A 19,485-nucleotide genomic window follows, 5' to 3' on the forward strand; every position below is an offset into this window, starting at 1 on the left:
GAGGCCTGGCGTGCTGCGATTCATGTGGTCGCAAGGAGTCGGACAGGACTGATCAACTGAACTGAACTGATAATTTGTGATGTTGAGTATCTTTCCGGGTCCCTGTTTATCTTCTACACTGTGAGTACAACTTACATCTTGCAATTAGCTTTTTGAAGGTCTGCCCTGTTTTGAATTCTTTTCCGGTGATTTACCCCAGGGCATTTCTTAAGGGCAGGCTTGTGAATAGCCATCAGCCCCGGCTTTCAAGCGGTTGTTGTGGGAAATGGCCACAAGGTGGCAGCATTTCTTCATGCCCAACTCTGGGTACCTGGGCAACCAGAGCCTTAGGGCAAGTCCTATTTCTGGGTTGTCAGTGAGAGTGGCTATGCTTAAGACTTGTGTCTCCTTACTTCCTCCCCCTTACCCTCCATCCCCAAGACAGATCCCAATTGCAACACCACTCTGCAGAAGGGGGTGTCATCCGCAGGTGGGGTGATGCTAAGGAAGGAAGCTGGAAGTGGGAACCCCAACCCCATCACCAGGAGATGCAGAGCCCAGGGAAGTTTGCAAAGCTCTTCCAGTCCAGAGGCTCCACCATCCTTTGGGGGCACTATGGCTTGTTCTGCTGCAGGAGGACCCGCCTGGATCTGGAGACTATGGGCTCATACAGAGGGGGAAAGGAAGTTCATGTCTGTTGCGGTGGGGGGCTCGTTGCCTGGCACACCCTCCCCATACACTCAGCCCCACGACAGTCCAGTCTGGGGACCCAAGCCTACTCAGGCTCCAGGGATGTGACATCAGCCCAGGTCCCAAGACCTGAGCAGAATAGAGTCTTCAGTTCTTTTTTAAATTATTTTTGTCTTTCTATTTTTGCCACTTATTTTGAATTGGAATATATAGATAATTTACACTGTGGTGGGTGGTTTTTTTTTTTAGGTGTACAGCAACTTGAATAATTCACACATGACTTATATGTTCTTTTTCAGCTTCATTCCCCATGTAGGTCATTACAGAATGTTGAGTAGGGTTCCTTGTGCTTTGCAGGGGGTCCTTGTGGATTATTTTATAAACACTAGTGTATCTGTTATTCTCATATTACTAATTTCTCCCTGCCCCCAAACTTTCATTTTTTAGTAACCATAAGGACTGTTTCTAAGTCTGGGAGGCTGTTTCTGTTTTGTCAAGAAGTTTATTGTATCCATGTTTAGATTCCATCTAGAAGTGATATCTTAGGATATTTGTCTTTCACTTACTTATGATCATATGTGGGTCCATTTAAGCTGCTGCCAATGGCCTTCTTTCCATCGGTTTGTTTTTTTTTTCCCCTTCGGTTTTTTTTTTGATGGCTGAGTGTATTCCAGTATATAGATGGACCAGTTACCCTTTATTTCTCTATTGATGGATATTTTGGTGGATGGTCTGTCTTGGAGGTTGTCAATAGTGCTGCCTTGAAAACAGAGGTTAAGGTATCATTTTAAATTATGATTTTCTCTGCATTTAAGACAAGGAGTGGGCTTGCCAGATCAGGCGTAAGTCTGTATTTGGTGTTTTAAGGAATCTCCACACCGTTCTCCTTCATGGCTGCACCCACCCATATACATCTCTGAAACAGTATAGGAGGATTCCCTATTCCCCTTGCCCTCAGCTGCACTTAATTTTTTATAGATCATTTGAAGATTAAGGGCTTCCCTGGTGGCTCAGATGGTAAAGCATTTGCTTGCAAGGCGGGAGACCTGGGTTCAGTCCCTAGGTTGGGAAGATCCCCTGGAGAAGGAAGCGGCAACCCACTCTAGTATTCTTGCCTAGAGCATTCCCATGGACAGAGGAGCCTGGCAGGCTACAGTCTATGGGGCTGCAAAGACTCAAACACGACTGAGTGATTAGCACTTTCACTTTTCGAAGATGGTCATTCTGAGAGGGGTAAGTTGACACTTCATTGCAGTTTTGAGTGGCATTTCACTAACAGTGATCCTGAGCATCTTTTCATGTGCTTATGTCCATCTGGATGCTTTCTTTGGACAAATGTCCGTTTAGATATTTGGCCCGTATTCTATTGGGTTGATTGTTATATATATATATATATGTATTGAGCTGTATGAACTGTTTGCATGCTTTGGAGATGAACTCCTTGTTTTTAAATTTGGTGGCAAACATTTTTCCCCCATTTTGAGGTTTGTCTTCTTTCCTTCAGGGTTTTCCATGCTGTTGAAAAGCTTTTGAGGTTAATGAGGTCCCTTTTGTTGAGTTTTGCTTTCATTTTCCCTCTTTTAAGAGTGTAAGAGTTGATCCAAAAAGAACTTGCTGCGATTTATGTCAAAGCATGTTCTGCGTGTATTTTCCTCCAGCGGTTTAGCGTAGTCCCTCCATTTAGCTCTTTCATTGATTTGGAGTTTCTTTTTCCGCAAGTGGTTAGGGACAGATGTAAATTCTTTCACTTTTCTCTGTTTAAGGAACCTCCACCCTCTCCTGCATCCTGGCTGTTAACAACATGCATTGGCGGCATCAGTGTAGGAGTGTTCCCTTTTCTCCACAACCTCTCCAGAATTTATTGCTTGTAGACCTTTTGACAAAGGCCGTTCTGACAGGTATGAGCTGATACCTCGTAGTAGTTTGCTTTGCATTTTTATAAGATTCATGATGTTGAAAGTTTTTGGTGTGATTAAAAAGAAACAACACTGTGAGCAAAAACGATCTCTCGAGATTGTCTTCTTGACCATCTGCCCTCATCTGAAATCATTTTCCAGAACCTCCCCAAGGACAGTTGTTAAGGATAGGTGTTTTTTCCCACATCCCCTCAGGCTTGGTGACTGACTTTTAAGTACCCATTAGCAGAGGTTTCCATTGTTGTTACCAAAAGCGGCCACAAGGCGGCAGCATTTCTTCATGCGCCACACTGGGTTTGTTTTGTTTTGTTTTGTTTTTCTGGCTAATTTTAATTTTCTATTGGGCTTCCCTGGTGGCTCAGAAAGTAATTAATCTGCCTGCAATGCAGGAGACCCGAGTTCAATCCCTGGGTCAGGAAGATCCCTGGAGAAGAGAATGGCAACCCCCTCCAGTATTCTTGCCTGGAGAATTCCATGGACAGAGGAGCATGGCGGGCGACAGTCCATGGGATCGCAAAGAGTCAGACACGTGTGAACAACTAACACTTTCAGTTTCTATTTTCTATTGCAGTAGAGTTGATTTCTGTTGTTGTGTTTTAGGTTTACAGGAACTTGAGTCAGTCATACACAGACATATATCGATTCTATTAAGGGGGCTTTTCCCAAATAGGTTCTTTCAGTTGCTCCGCAGACTTCCTTGTGCGAACAGCAGGTCCTTTAGGATATATCTGGTAGTAAGTAGTGTGTATATGTCAGTCCTAAACTCTCAATGTTCCCCTTCCCCCACTGTTTAAAAAAAAACAATCATAAGTTGGTTTTTTGTGAGTCTGTTTCTGTTTATAAATTAGTTCATGTGTGTGAATTTCTAGATTGTACCCATCAGTGATATATTTCTTTCCCTCTTGGACTGACTTCACTCAGTATGATAAACCTCAGTCCTTCCATGCTCCTGACAATGGCATTTTTTCATTCTTTGGGATAGCCGAGTGTATTCCAGAGTCTCTTCATTTCTCTATTGATGGACACTCTGGTTGATGCTCTGTCTTGGATATCGTCAACAGTGCTGCCCTGAAAATTGGGCTGCATAAATCATTTTAAATGATTTAAAAATCATTTTATGATTTTCTCCAGCTCTAAGGCAAAGGGTGGGCTTGCCTTGTCATGTGTTAAGTCTGTATTTAGTGTTTTAAGGAATCTCCATGGTTTTCCTTCATGGCTGCACCACCCATGCACACCCCCACCCCACAGAGTAGAGGATGCTCTGTTCCCCTCGCCCTCAGCAGCATTTAATTCTTTGTAGATCTTTTGGAAGATGGCCATCCTGAGCCGTGTGAGCTGATACCTAACTGCAGTTTTGATTGGCATTTTTCTAACAGTGATCCCGGGCATCTTTTCCGGTGCTTTATGGCCATCTGGATACCTTCTTTGAACAAATGTTCATTTGGATCTTTGGCCTGTTTCTTTTTTATTTATTGAATTGATTGTTTTCTTGATATTAAGCTGCTGTTTGCATGTTTTAAAGGTGAATTCCATTTTTAAATTCGGTTGCAAACTTTTTTTTTCCCCATTTTGAGGGGATTTTTTTCCCCCTTTGTTTAGTATTTTCCTTGCTGTGCCAAAGGATTTTATGTTAATGAGGTCCCTTTTGTTGAGTTTAATTTTTTTTTTTCATTATTCTGAGAATTGATGCAAAAAGAACTTGCTGCAATTTATGTCAAGGCATGTTCTGCCTGTATTTTCCTCAAGAGATTTAGGGTAATCATCCCTCCATTTAGCTCTTTAATTAATTTGGAGTTTCTTTTTCTGCATGGGGTTTAAGAGTGTTGTAATTTCACTCACTTTTCTCTTGTTTAAGGAACCTTCTTCCTGTTCTCCATTTTGGCTGTTAACAATTTACATTCCCAGCATCTGTATCAAAGAGTTAGCTTTTCTTCAAACCCTTTCCACTATTGTTTGCAGACTTTTTGAAAAGGGCCCGTCTGACAGGTTTGAGAAGATTCCTCGGTGCAGTTTTGGTCGGCATTTCTTTAACAGGGATCCTGAGCCCCTTTTCACGTACTCTCTGGCCATCTGGATGCCTTCTTGGAGGAGTGTCCATTTAAACCACTGGCCCATTTTTCTATTGGGTTGTTTGTTTGTTTTTTTTTTTTTGATGTTGAGCTACATGAGCTGTTTGCATGTGTTGGAGATGAATTCCTTGTGGGTATCCTCATTTGGAAACCTTTACTTTTCCCAATCTGAAGATGGACTTTTTCTGTCATTTAGGATTTCCCTTGCTGTGCAAACCCTTAAGGTCGATGAGGTCCCTTCTGTTCACTTCATTTTATGTTTCATTACTCTCAAAGGTGGATCCAGCAATAACTGGCTGTGATTTATGTCAAAGTGCGTCTGCATGTATTTTTCTCAAGAAGTAGAGAGTAATCACCCCTCCAATGAGATCGTCAATCAATCTGGAATTCCTTTTTCTCTATGAGGTTAGGCAGAGTGGTAATGTCATTCTCTTTTCACTATTTAAGGAACCTTCACGCTATCCTGCCTACTGACTGTTAACAATTTAACAATGCCGGCATCAGTACAGGAGGGGTCCCTTTTCTCCACAACCTCTCCACCGTTTATTGTTTGTAGACCCTTTGACAAAGGCCATTCTTACCGGTGTGAGCTGATATGTGATTGTAGTTTTGATTTTCATTTCTGCAAGATTTCATGATTGTGAAATCTTTAAAAAACAAAAAAACGGTATGAGTAAAACTGAACTCCCGAGTTTGGCGTTTTGACAGTCTGCTCTGTTTTGACTTCTTTTCCAGGACATTTGTTGAGGACAGGTGTCTTTTCCTTGCATTCCCGCGGGGCTGGTGAAGAGTAAGTGCTCATGTGAAAGAAAGGAAAGAGAAGTCGCTCAGTCGTGTCCAACTCTTTGCGACCCCGTGGACTGTAGCCTACCAGGCTTTTCCGTCCATGGGATTCTCCAAGCAAGAATTCTGGAGTGGGCTGCCATTTCCTTCTCCAGGGGATCTTCCCGACCCGAGGATCGAATCCGGGTCTCCCGCAATGGAGGCAGACGTTTTAACCTCTGAGCCACCAGGGAATAGGCGCAAGGCACATGTGCACATAGGCACAGCTTTTTCTGTTGTTGTTACCAAAAATGGCCACAAGGCGGTAGCATTTCTCATGCGCCACACTTGTGCTGGGGGATCAAGGCGATGGCACCCCACTCCAGTACTCTTGCCTGGAAAATCCCATGGGCGGAGGAGCCTGGTAGGCTGCAGTCCATGGGGTCGCTGAGGGTCGGACACGACTTAGCGACTTCACTTTCACTTTTCACTTTCATGCATTGGAGAAGGAAATGGTAACCCACTCCAGTGTTCTTGCCTGGAGAATCTCAGGGACGGGGGCGCCTAATGGGCTGCCGTCTATGGGGTCGCACAGAGTTGGACACGACTGAAGCGACTGAGCAGCAGCAGCAGCAGCATGGTAACAACTTTAATCGGTGTAGAGTTGCTTACTGTTGTTTATCTGTTTAAAGTTTACAGGAATTTGATTCAGCTATATATAGACGTATATCAATTCTTTGCTTTAAAGGGGGCTTTTTCCAAATAAGTTCTTTCAGTGTATTCCGTAGACTTCCCTGTGCTATTCAGGAGGCCCTTTTGGATTATCTATCTGATAATAAGTAGTGTGTTAATATGTTAATCCCAACCTCTTAATGTCCCACTACCCCTATGTATTTTTTTCAGATAATCATAAGTTGGTTTTCTAAGTCTGTGAGTTTCTCTTTATAAATTATAAAGTTCATTCTCTTTATAAAGTTCATTTTAATGAATTCATAGATTCCACCTGTAAGTGATATTTCTCCCCCTCTCTGATGGACTTCACAGTGTATGATGAATCTCTCAGTCCATCTATGCTGCTTCCAAGGTGTTTTTTCCTTCTTTTTGATGACTGAGTGTATTCCAGTGTCTACATGGACTAGTTACTCGTCATTTCTCTATTGATGGACTTTTTGATTGATGCTCTGCTTTGGATGTTATGGTGGCTTGGTGGTAAAGCATCCACCTGCAATGCAGGAGACTCAGGTTTGATTCCTGGGTTGGCAACATCCACTGGAGGAGGGCATGACAACACGCTCCAGTATTCTTGCCAGGAGAATCCCATGGACAGAGGAGCCTGGTGGCCTAGAGTCCACAGGGGTTGCAGAGAGTCAGACACGACTGAGCAACTAACACTTTCACTTCTGCTGTCTGGAATATTGTCAGTCGTGCTGCCCTGAATATACGGGAACAAGTATCATCTTAAATTATGATTTTCTCCAGATCTGAGGCAAGGGGTGGGCTTGCCAGAGAGAGTGGTAACTCTGCGTTTAGTGGTTTAAGAATCTCCATACTGTTTTCCTTTGTGACCTGACTGACCATTGACATCCCTGACGCAGTGTAGAAGAATCGCCTCTTCTCAGCAGCATTTACTCTTTGTTTCTCTTTTGGAGGATGGCCATTCTACCCTGTGTGAGGGGGCTGGCGCTTGCAGCTTTGATTGGCACTCATCTGACAGTGATGCTGAGCATCTTTTACGTGTGCTATGACCTTCTGGAGGCCTTCTTAATGAAATATTCATTTCGATCTTTGGCATCATTTTCTGTTGGGTTGGTTTTTTTTTAATTATTATTCTTTTCATTGCGCTTTATGAGCTGTCTGCCTGTTTTCTGATAAATTCTGAGTTTTTATTTTTAGTTGCAAACTGCGTTTTTCCTATGCTTCGTGTTGCCTTTCTTTTTTTAGGGTTTTCCTTGCAGGGCAATAGCTTTTTAGGTTACTGAGGTCTCTTTCGCTGAGTTAGGTCTTATTGTTCATTATTCTAAGAGTGGATCCAAAAACAACTTGCTGCCATTTCTGTCAAAGTGTGTTCTGCCTATATTTTCCTCAAGAGCTTTTAGAGTAATCTTCCCTTGTTTACTCAAGGCAAGAATACTGAAGTGGTTTTCCATTCCCTTCTCCAGTGGACCACATTCTGTCAGATCTCTCCACCATGACCCGCCCATCTTGGGTTGCCCCACACACATGGCTTAGTTTCATTGAGTTAGACAAGGCTGTGGTCCTAGTGTGATTAGATGGACTAGTTTTCTGTGAGTATGGTTTCAGTGTGTCTGCCCTCTGATGCCCTCTTGCAATACTACCCTCTTACTTGGGTTTCTCTTACCTTGGGCATGGGGTGTTTCTTCACGGCTGCTCCAGCAAAGCGCAGCCATTGCTCCTTACCTTGGATGAGGGGTATCTCCTCACCGACGCCCTTCCTGACCTTCAGTGTGGGATAGCTCCTCTAGGCCCCCAAGCGTCCACTCAGCCACGGCTCCTTGGACATGGGGTTGGTCCTTCCGGCCACCGCCCCTGGCCTCGGGCTTGGGCATGGGGTATCTCCTCCTGGCCACCGCCCCTGATCTCAGAAGCGGGGTAACTCCTCTCGTCGCCACCCTTGACCTCGGATGCAGGGTAACTCCTCTCGTCACTGCCCCTGACCTCAGAAAGAATGTGGTCCACTGCGGAAGGGAATGGCAAACCACTTCAGTATTCTTGCCTTGAGAACCCCATGAACAGTATGAAAAGGGAAAATGATAGGATACTGAAAGAGAAACTCCCCAGGTCAGTAGGTGCCAAATATGCTACTGGAGATCAGTGGAGAAATAACTCCAGAAAGAATGAAGGGATGGAGCCAAAGCAAAAACAATACCCAGCTGTGCATGTGACTGGTGATAGAAGCAAGGTCCAATACTGTAAAGAGCAATATTGCATAGGAGCCTGGAATGTCAGATCCATGAATCAAGGCAAATTGGAAGTGGTCAAACAAGAGATGGCAAGAGTGAATGTTGACATTCTAGGAATCAGCCAACTAAAATGGACTGGAATGGGTGAATTTAACTCAGGTGACCATTATATCTACTACTGTGGGCAGGAATCCCTCAGAGGAAATGGAGTGGCCATCATGGTCAACAAAAGAGTCCAAAATGCAGTACTTAGATGCAATCTCAAAAATGACAGAATGATCTCTGTTCATTTCCAAGGTGAACCATTCAATATCACAGTAATCCAAGTCTATGCCCCAACCAGTAACGCTGAAGAAGCTGAAGTTGAACGGTTCTACGAAGACCTACAAGACCTTTTAGAACTAACACCCAAAAAAGATGTCCTTTTCATTATAGGGGACTGGAATGCAAAAGTAGGAAGTCAAGAAACAGCTGGAGTAACAGGCAAATTTGGCCTTGGAATACGGAATGAAGCAGGGCAAAGACTAATAGAGTTTTGCCAAGAAAATGCACTGGTCATAACAAACACATTCTTCCAACAACACAAGAAAAGACTCTACACATGGACATCACCAGATGGTCAACACCGAAATCAGATTGATTATATTCTTTGCTGCTAAAGATGGAGAAGCTCTATACAGTCAGCAAAAACAAGACCAGGAGCTGACTGTGGCTCAGATCATGAACTCCTTATTGCCAAATTCAGACTGAAATTGAAGAAAGTAGGGAAAACCACTAGACCATTCAGGTATGACCTAAATCAAATCCCTTATGATTATACAGTGGAAGTGAGAAATAGATTTAAGGGCCTAGATCTAATAGATAGAGTGCCTGATGGACTATGGAATGAGGTTCGTGACATTGTACAGGAGACAGGGATCAAGACCAACCCCATGGAAAAGAAATGCAAAAAAGCAAAATGGCTGTCTGGGGAGGCCTTACAAATAGCTGTGAAAAGAAGAGAAGCAAAAAGCAAAGGAGAAGAGGAAAGATATAAGCATCTGAATGCAGAGTTCCAAAGAATAGCAAGAAGAGATAAGAAAGCCATCCTCAGTGATCAATGGAAAGAAATAGAGGAAAACAACAGAATGGGAAAGACTAGAGATCTCTTCAAGAAAATTAGAGTTTTCAAGGGAACATTTCATGAAAAGATGGGCTCGATAAAGGACAGAAATGGTATGGACCTAACAGAAGCAGAAGATATTAGGAAGAGATGGCAAGAATACACAGAAGAACTGTACAAAAAAGATCTTCACGACCCAGATAATCACGATGGTGTGATCACTCACCTAGAGCCAGACATCCTGGAGTGGGACGTCAAGTGGGCCTTAGGAAGAAGCATCACTACAAACAAAGCTAGTGGAGGGGATGGAATTTCAGTTGAGCTATTTCAAATCCTAAAAGATGATGCTGTGAAAGTGCTGCACTCAATAGGCCAGCAAATTTGGAAAACTCGGCAATGGCCACAGGACTGGAAAAAGTCCATTTTCATTCCAATCCCAAAGAAAGGCAATGCCAAAGAATGTTCAAACTACTCCACAATTGCACTCATCTCACAGGCTAGCAAAGTCATGATCAAAATTCTCCAAGCCAGGCTTCAACAGTACATGAACCATGCACTTCCAAATGTTCAAGCTGGATTTAGAAAAGGAAGAGGAACCAGAGATCAAATTGCTAACATCCACTGGATTATCAAGAAAGCAAGAGAGTTCCAGAAAAACATCTGCTAAGTCGCTTCAGTCGTGTCCGACTCTGTGCAACCCAATGGACGGCAGCCCACCAGGCTTCCCCGTCCCTGGGATTCTCCAGGCAAGAACACTGGAGTGGGTTGCCATTTCCTTCTCCAATGCATGAAAGTGAAAAGTGAAAGTGAAGTCGCTCAGTCATGTCCGACTCTTCGCGACCCCATGGACTGTAGCTTAACAGGCTCCTCTGTCCATGGATTTTCCAGGCAAGAGTACTGGAGTGGGGAGCCATTGCCTTCTCCGAGGAGAACATTATACGGAGCCATCAAATCCCTCAGATACTTTTAAGATCCCCTGTTAGTAGTTTAGCCAAATCTACTAAAATAACACAGTAATGAGCCCTTTACTTTTTCCTAATAGTATGATCACAAAGCACTGAAGAAAAAATTACTGTGATCGAAACAAAGCAATGCATAATGACCGAAGACAAATGTGTTCAGTTATTCTTTTAAAATCTAACAGTTGTTAATATTGTTTTAAAAACATCTTCACATTTTAGATTTAAATCTCTTCTACAAAATGGATGATTCTATTATGTCAGAGATGGATTAGAAAAATGCAATAATTTAGTGCCTACATCCACTATGCCAAAGGCTTTGACTGTGTGGATCACAACAAACTGTGGAAAATTCTTCAAGAGATGGGAATACCACACCACCTGATCTGCTTCTTGAGAAATCTATATGCAGGTCAAGAAGCAACAGTTAGAACTGGACATGGAACAACAGGCTGGTTCCAAATTGGGAAAGGAGTACATCAAGGCTGTATATTGTCACCCTGCTTATTTAACTTAGATGCAGAGTACATCATGAGAAATGCTGGGCTGGATGAAGCACAAGCTGGAATCAAGATTTTCAGGAAAAATATGAATAACCTCAGATATGCAGATGACACCACCCTTATGGCAGAAAGCAAAGAAGAACTAAAGAGCCTCTTGATGAAAGTGAAAGATGAGGGTGAAAAAGTTGGCTTAAAACTCAACATTCGGTCTCTTTCCCGGCTGGAACCATGGAGGGTGCAGAAGAGAAGAAAAAGAAGGTTCCTGCTGTGCCAGAAACCCTTAAGAAAAAGCGGAAGAATTTCGCAGAGCTTAAGATCAAGCGACTGAGAAAGAAGTTTGCCCAAAAGATGCTTCGAAAGGCAAGGAGGAAGCTTATCTATGAAAAAGCTAAGCATTACCACAAGGAATACAGGCAGATGTACAGAACTGAAATTCGAATGGCTAGGATGGCACGAAAAGCCGGTAACTTCTATGTACCCGCGGAACCCAAATTGGCATTTGTCATCAGGATCAGAGGTATCAACGGTGTGAGCCCAAAGGTTCGAAAGGTGCTGCAGCTCCTTCGCCTCCGGCAGATATTCAACGGCACTTTTGTGAAGCTCAACAAGGCATCAATTAACATGCTGAGAATTGTGGAGCCATACATTGCATGGGGGTACCCAAATCTGAAGTCTGTAAATGAATTGATTTACAAGCGTGGTTATGGCAAAATCAACAAAAAGCGAATTGCCCTGACAGACAACGCATTGATTGCTCGATCTCTTGGGAAATATGAAATCATCTGCATGGAGGATCTGATTCATGAGATCTATACCGTTGGAAAACGTTTCAAAGAAGCAAACAACTTCCTGTGGCCCTTTAAATTGTCTTCTCCACGAGGTGGAATGAAGAAAAAGACCACCCATTTTGTAGAAGGTGGAGATGCTGGCAACAGGGAAGACCAGATCAACAGGCTTATTAGAAGGATGAACTAAGGTATCTACCAGGATTATTATTGTAATCTGGTTAATAAACAATTGAAACAAATTGAAAAAAAAAAAAAAACTCAACATTCGGAAAACTAAGATCATGGCATCTGGTCCCATCACTTCATGGCAAATAGATGGGGAAACATTGGAAACAGTGACAGACTTTATTTTCTTGGGCTCCAAAATCACTGCAGATGGTAACTGCAGCCATGAGATTAAAAGATGCTCACTCCTTGGAAGAAAAGCTATGACCAACCCAGACAGCATATTAAAAAGCAGAGACGCTACTTTGCCAACAAAGGTCCATCTAGTCAAAGGTATGGTTTTTCCAGTAGTGATGTATAGATGTGAGGGCTGGACCATAAAGAATGCTGAGCACTGAAGAATTGATGCTTTGGAACTGTGGTATTGGAGAAGACTCTGGAGAGTCCCTTGGACTGCAAGGAGATCCAACCAGTCCATCCTTAAGGAAATCAGTCCTGAATATTCATTGGAAGGACTGATAGTAATGCCAAAACTCCAGTACTTTGGCCATCTGATGTGAAGAACTGACTCACTTGAAACACCCTGATGCTGGGCAAGATTGAAGGCAGAAGGAGAAGGGGACAACAGAGGATAAGATGGTTGGATGGCATCCACAGACATGAGTGTGAGCAAGCTCTGGGAGTTGGTAATGAACAGGGAAGCCTGGCATGCTGCAGTCCATGGGGTTGCAAAGAGACGGACATGACTTAGCAACTGAACTGAACTGATTGAATACACTGCTGTTGCTGCTGCTGCTAAGTCGCTTCAGTCATGTCTGACTCGGTGCGACCCCAAAGATGGCAGCCCACCAGGCTCCCCCGTCCCTGGGATTCTCCAGGCAAGAACACTGGAGTGGGTTGCCATTTCCTTCTCCAATGCATGAAAGTGAAAAGTGAAAGTGAAGTCGCTCAGTCGTGTCCGACTTAGCGACCCCATGGACTGCAGCCTACCAGGCTCCTCTGTCCATGGATTTTCCAGGCAAGAGTACTGGAGTGGGGTGCCACTGCCTTCTCCAATTGAATACACTGAAAGAACCTATATGGGAAAAGACCTCCCCCCTCCAAAATAGATATATGTTCATGTATAACAAAACCAGGTTCCTGTACCTAAAACAAACACAACATCGGAAATCAACTCTACTTCAATAGAAAATAAACGCTAAACCAAAACAAAAACCACAGCTGGAACAGGGAGAAATGCTGCCCCTTGTGGCCACTTTAGTATCAGCAACTGAAAAAACCTCTGCTCTTGGGGCACTTATCTACCTGCTATGTGGGAGACCTGGGTTCGATCCCTGGGTTGGGAAGATCACCTGAAGAAGGGGACGGCTACCCACTCCAGTATTCTGGCCTGGAGAATTCCATGGACTGTATAGTCCATGGGGTCGCAAAGAGTCAGACACAACTGAGCGACTTTCACTTTCACTTGGACACTTGTTTTCACCAGGCCTGGAAGAATGTAAGGAAAAAAACACCTCCCTCAACAAATGCCCTCAAGCAGGTCCTGGAAAAAGAATTCAAAAGAGGGCAGACGACAAGAGGGCAATCTCCACAGGTCAGTTTTACACTGTTTTGTTATTTTTTTTTAAATCATATGAAAAGCCTCCACACACTAAAATCTTATAGAAAAGCAAATCAAAACTACAATGAGGAATCACCTCTCACTGGTCAAAATGACCTTTGTCAAAAAGTCCACAAACAATAAAGGCTGGTAGGTTTTGGAGAAAAGGGAATTCTCCTGCACTGATGTTGTCAATGCAAATTGTTAAAAGTCCATACAGAGGACAGGGTGGAGCCTCCTTAAACAAGAGAACAGTGAGTGAAATTATGACACTCCATGACCACTAGACCATTCAGGTATGACCTAAATCAAATCCCTTTTGATTATACAATGGAAGTGAGAAATAGATTTAAGGGCCTAGATCTGATAGATAGAGTGCCTGATGAACTATGAATGAGGTTTGTGACATTGTACAGGAGACAGGGATCAAGACCAACCCCATGGAAAAGAAATGCAAAAAAGCAAAATGGCTGTCTGGGGAGGCCTTACAAATAGCTGTGAAAAGAAGAGAAGCAAAAAGGAATGGAGAAAAGGAAAGATATAAACATCTGAACGCAGAGTTCCAAAGAATAGCAAGAAGAGATAAGAAAGCCTTCCTCAGCGATCAATGCAAAGAAATAGAGGAAAACAACAGAATGGGAAAGACTAGGGATCTCTTCAAGAAAATCAGAGATACCAAAGGAATATTTCATGCAAAGATGAGCTTGATAAAGGGCAGAAATGGTATGAACCTAACAGAAGCAGAAGATATTAAGAAGAGATGGCAAGAATACACAGAAGAACTGTACAAAAAGATCTTCATGACCCAGATAATCACGATGGTGTGATCACTGACCTAGAGCCAGACATCCTGGAATGTGAAGTCAAGTGGGCCTTAGAAAGCATCACTTCGAACAAAGCTAGTGGAGGTGATGGAATTCCAGTTGAGTTATTCCAAATCCTGAAAGATGATGCTGTGAAAGTGCTGCACTCAATATGCCAGCAAATTTGGAAAACTCAGCAGTGGCCACAGGACTGGAAAAGGGCAGTTTTCATTCCAATCCCAAAGAAAGGCAATGCCAAAGAATGAACATACTACTGCACAATTGCACTCATCTCACACGCTAGTAAAGTAATGCTCAAAATTCTCCAAGCCAGGCTTCAGCAATATGTGAACCGTGAACTTCCTGATGTTCAAGCTGGTTTTAGAAAAGGCAGAGGAACCAGAGATCAAATTGCCAACATCCGCTGGATCATGGAAAAAGCAAGAGAGTTCCAGAAAAGCATCGATTTCTGCTTTATTGACTATGCCAAAGCCTTTGACTGTGTGGATCACAATAAACTGTGGAAAATTCTGAAAGAGATGGGAATACCAGACCACCTGATCTGCCTCTTGAGAAATTTGTATGCAGGTCAGGAAGCAACAGTTAGAACTGGACATGGAACAACAGACTGGTTCCAAATTGGAAAAGGAGTTCGTCAAGGCTGTATATTGTCACCCTGTTTATTTAACTTATATGCCGAGTACATCATGAGAAACGCTGGACTGGAAGAAACACAAACTGGAATCAAGATTGTCAGGAGAAATATCAATAACCTCAGATATGCAGATGACACCACCCTTATGGCAGAAAGTGAAGAGGAACTCAAAAGCCTCTTGATGAAAGTGAAAGTGGAGAGTGAAAAAGTGGGCTTAAAGCTCAACATTCAGAAAATGAAGATCATGGCATCTGGTCCCATCACTTCATGGGAAATAGATGGGGAAACAGTGTCAGACTTTATTTTTGGGGGCTCCAAAATCACTGCAGATGGTGACTGCAGCCATGAAATTAAAAGACGCTTACTCCTTGGAAGGAAAGTTATGAGCAACCTAGATAGCATATTCAAAAGCAGAGACATTACTTTGCCAACAAAGGTCCGTCTAGTCAAGGCTATGGTTTTTCCTGTGGTCATGTATGGATGTGAGAGTTGGACTGTGAAGAAGGCTGAGCGCTGAAGAATTGATGCTTTTGAACTGTGGTGTTGGAGAAGACTCTTGAGAGTCCCTTGGACTGCAAGGAGATCCAACCAGTCCATTCTGAAGGAGATCAGCCCTGGGATTTCTTTGGAAGGAATGATGCTAAAGCTGAAACTCCAGTACTTTGGCCACCTCATGCGAAGAGCTGACTCATTGGAAAAGACTCTGATGCTGGGAGGGATTGGGGGCAGAAGGAGAAAGGGACGACAGAGGATGAGATGGCTGGATGGCATCACTGACTCGATGGACGTGAGTCTGAGTGAACTCCAGGAGTTGGTGATGGACAGGGAGGCCTGGCGTGCTGCAATTCATGGGGTTGCAAAGAGTCGGACATGACTGAGCAACTGATCTGATCTGATTTGATCCCCCTACAGAAAACAATAACTCGAAAATGACTGAAGAGCTAAACGGAGGGACAATTACTCTAAACCTCTTGAGGGATTTACAGGGAAAACATACTTTGACATAAACGGCAGTAAGCCCTTTTGGATCCGTTGCAGGAAGGGGGACCCCTCCCAGGGAACGAAACTGGGCTCTTGTCTAACACTTGGAAATGAATTGTCTGAGGAGACACATACGCTGACAAAGCAAGAGATTTTCTTGGGAAAGGGCACCCGGGTGGAGAGCAGGAGGGTAAGGGAACCCAGGAGAGCAGCTCTGTCACATGGCTTGCAGTCTCGGGTGTTATGGTGATGGGATTAGTTTCCGGGTTGTCTGTAGCCAATCATTCTGACTCAGACCTTCCTGGTGGTGCATGCCTTGTTCAGCCAAGATGGATGCCAGCGAGAAGGATTCTGGGAGGTGGTCAGATATGTGGTGTCTCCTTTTGACCTTTCCCGAATTCTTCTGGTTGGTAGTGGCTTATAAGTTCCATGTTCCTTACCAGGACTTCCTGTCGTAAAACAATTCATGCAAATAGTTACTATGGTACCTGGCCAGGGTGGGTGGTTTTAGTCAGCATGCTTCTCCTAACAGATCCACTTTTAAAATAATGAAAAATTAAACAAAACTCAACAAAGAGCCTCTAACCTCAAAAGCTTTTGCATTGCAAGGGAAACCATAAACCAAACTTAAAACACCTGGGAATGAGGGGGAAAAAATGTTTGCAACTGAATTTAGAAACAAGAAATTTCTCTCCAAAACATGCAATCAGCTCATGCAGCTCAATACCAAAAAAACAACCAACCCAGTAGAAAAATGGGCCAAAGATCTAAGTGGACGTTTGTTCAGAGAAGGCATCCAGGTGGCCATAAAGCACCAAAAAAGATGCTCAGCATCTCTAGTTACTGGAGAAATGCAAATCAAAATGGCAACAAGGTATCACCTCACACCCCTCAGAATGTCCATCTTCTCAAAGATCTACAAAGATTAAATGTTGCTGAAGGCGAGGGGAACAGGGAATCCTACACTGTGGGCCGGGAAGTAAATGGGTGGCCTGCAGCCATGAAGTAAAACAGTATGGAGGTTCCTTTAAATATTAACTATAGAGTTACCACATGATCTGGCAAGCCCACTCCTTGCCTTAGATCCGGAAGGAAGATTAATTTTATATGACACGTGCATCCCTCTTTTCAGGGCAGCCCTGTTGACAATAACAAAGACACAGCATCAACCAAAATGTCCATCCACAGAGAAATGAAGAAAAATTAAACAAACAGTGTCCTCTGTACACTGGAATACACTCAGCCATCAAAAAGAACGAAAATTCACCATTGGCTGCAGCATGGATGGGCCAAGAGATTTATCATATTGGGTGAAGTCTGTCAGAGAGGGAAAGAGAAATGTCTTGTCACTTACAGGTGGAATCTGTCATTTCATTCAAATGAACTAATTTATAAACAGAAACGAACTCACAGACTTAGAAAACCCACTTATGGTTATTTTTATTTTTAAAAAAGGTAGGGGAAGGGAGACATTAAGAGGTTGGGATTAACATACACATAGTACTGGGAGGCCTGGCGTGCTGCGATTCATGGGGTCGCAAAGAGTCGGACACAACTGAGCGACTGAACTGAACTGAGCTGAGTACTTATCAACTAGAGAATCCAAAAGGACCTAGTGACTAGCACACAGAAGTCTACTGAACACATGGAAGGAACCGATATAGGAAAAGAATCTGGAAAAAAAAAAAAAAAACAGATAAACGTTCATGTATAGCTAAACCAAGTTCCTGTATACCTATAACAAACACAACGTTGGAAATCAGCTCTTCTCCAATAGAAAATAGACGCTAAATTACAAAAGAAAAACAGTGGCGCACTAAGAAGTGCTGCCGCCTTGTGGCCGCTGTTGGTAACAACAACTGAAAAACCTGTTCTCATGGGCACGTAATATTCACCACGTCTGTGGGGCTGTCAGTAAAATACACAGCCCTCAACAAATGTCCCTGGGTTGGTAACGGAGAAAGAACGCAAAACAGAGCAGACTGTCAAGAGGACGATCTCGGGAGTTCAGTCTGACTCTCACTGTTTTCTAAAAAATCACATGTACATATTTCAGCATTGTGAAATCTTAAGAGAAATGCAAATCAAAACTACAATGAGGTATCACCTCACACAGGTTAGAATGGGCATCGGCAAAAGGTCTAAAACCAATAAACGCTGGGGAGGTTGTGGAGGGAAGGGAACCCTCCTACAGCGGTGCTGGCAATGTCGATGCTAACAGCCAGCACACAGAACAGCGCGGAGGTTTCTCAAGTAAAAAGGGAATGAAATTAGGACACTCCAGAGAGAAAAGAAACTCCACATTGATCAAAGAGCTGAACAGACGGCCACTAATCCAAATCTCTTGAGGAAAATATAGGTATAATATGCTTTGACATAAATCACAACTTTTTTTGGTCTACCTCTTAGAGTAATGGAAAACTAAACTAAACAAATGGGGCCTCATTGACTTTAAAAGCATTTGCTCAGCAAGGGGAGCCATAAACAGGAAAAAAACTAGAAAACCCTCAGAATGGTAAAAATTAAGTGAATGTTACTTGTTGAATATTAAGTGCCCATCAGCACAGTTTTTCCAGTTGTTATGAATGCACTTGAATCATCCAGAAATCATCCCCCTCCCCAGTCCCTGGAAAAATTGCCTTCCACAAATCCAGTCCCCAAAATGTTGGAGACTGCTGCTCTATAGCATAACAATAAGAATACATCTAACAGAACTGACCACTACAGTAAAAATGACTACATATTAAACTTGTTTTTTAAGTTTTCCAAAACAGCAAGATCTTTCTTATATAGATCTCCAACATAAATACAAATTAGAATACAAAGCATTTTTCAAGGTGAACTAATTAGGTTTTGGGGGAAAAGTCCAGAAAGAAAGCAGCACTTTACTGTTACTTGTTTCTGGACAGATTCAGGTTCTGTGGGTGTTATTCTAGCCCTGTATTCATGCTTTGTCTCTATTTACTGACAATGAGAAGTTTGGGGGTTTTCCCGTAAAATTTAAAATAAATAACATTTTCTGTAAAGGAAAATTAACAAGCTAACTTGTTAACAAATTAACTTTATACTTAACAAGCTAACTTTATTCTTCAAGGAACTACAATAAGACAAGAAATGAGCCTAAAGTTAGCAGAAGGAAAGGAATACTAAAAATCAGAGCAGAAGTAAATGAAATAAAGACCAGAGAACTAATAAAACAGAACAGTGAAACCAAGAGGTTTGTTTTTTTTTTTTTCTCTTTCAGAAGAAAATGTTTCATTACTTACCACTGGTAGAGACATGTGGGAGGGCAACCTTCTGTCAGGCACCTAAGACTTTCAGCAGCTCACTTCCATCGTGTCTTCTGTTCCTCTCTAGATCCGGCTGAATTAATTGCCCTTGAAAAAGCAAGAAACACGTTTTGGTTTCATCCCAGCGATTCACATTCTCCCTCCTCCTGGAACCCCCCTCCCACCACTTCACTCTCCTCGCTCCTTCTCCCAGTCCAGCCCAGCGGGCTTCACCTGCCCAGACACACCTGCTGGTCATCCTCAATCAGCACGACCAAGCCGCTCTGTTAGTCTCAAAACAAAATTCATACTTTGTTTTTTAC

The 19,485-nt window shown here is 43.0% G+C and overlaps 1 protein-coding gene, 1 long non-coding RNA gene and 1 pseudogene across 3 annotated transcripts in view; 1 reads left to right on the forward strand and 2 right to left on the reverse strand.

Annotated features, from left to right (window-relative positions):
- LOC102391053 overlaps positions 1-19,485 on the reverse strand; it is a 214,638-nt pseudogene that overhangs the window by 30,628 nt on the left and 164,525 nt on the right.
- Positions 1-19,485, reverse strand: part of LOC123330130 — a 31,680-nt gene that overhangs the window by 11,358 nt on the left and 837 nt on the right. For both annotated transcript variants that reach the window (XR_006640158.1, XR_006640159.1), the window contains exon 2: positions 19,160-19,270. This is a non-coding gene — a long non-coding RNA (uncharacterized LOC123330130). The remainder of the gene's footprint in view (positions 1-19,159; positions 19,271-19,485) is intronic.
- On the forward strand, positions 11,097-11,911 carry LOC123330128 (60S ribosomal protein L7). The gene has a single exon (XM_044930691.1). It carries the CDS (start codon positions 11,130-11,132, stop codon positions 11,874-11,876), a length of 747 nt encoding a protein of 248 aa, XP_044786626.1. The 5' UTR covers positions 11,097-11,129; the 3' UTR covers positions 11,877-11,911.

This window comes from Bubalus bubalis, chromosome 18, assembly GCF_019923935.1.
Source record: "Bubalus bubalis isolate 160015118507 breed Murrah chromosome 18, NDDB_SH_1, whole genome shotgun sequence".
NCBI lineage: Eukaryota > Metazoa > Chordata > Mammalia > Artiodactyla > Bovidae > Bubalus > Bubalus bubalis.

Bases quoted from the DNA above. Each gene is read 5' to 3' on its own strand.
- LOC123330128 (XM_044930691.1), top strand. From the start codon at position 11,130: ATGGAGGGTGCAGAAGAGAAGAAAAAGAAGGTTCCTGCTGTGCCAGAA.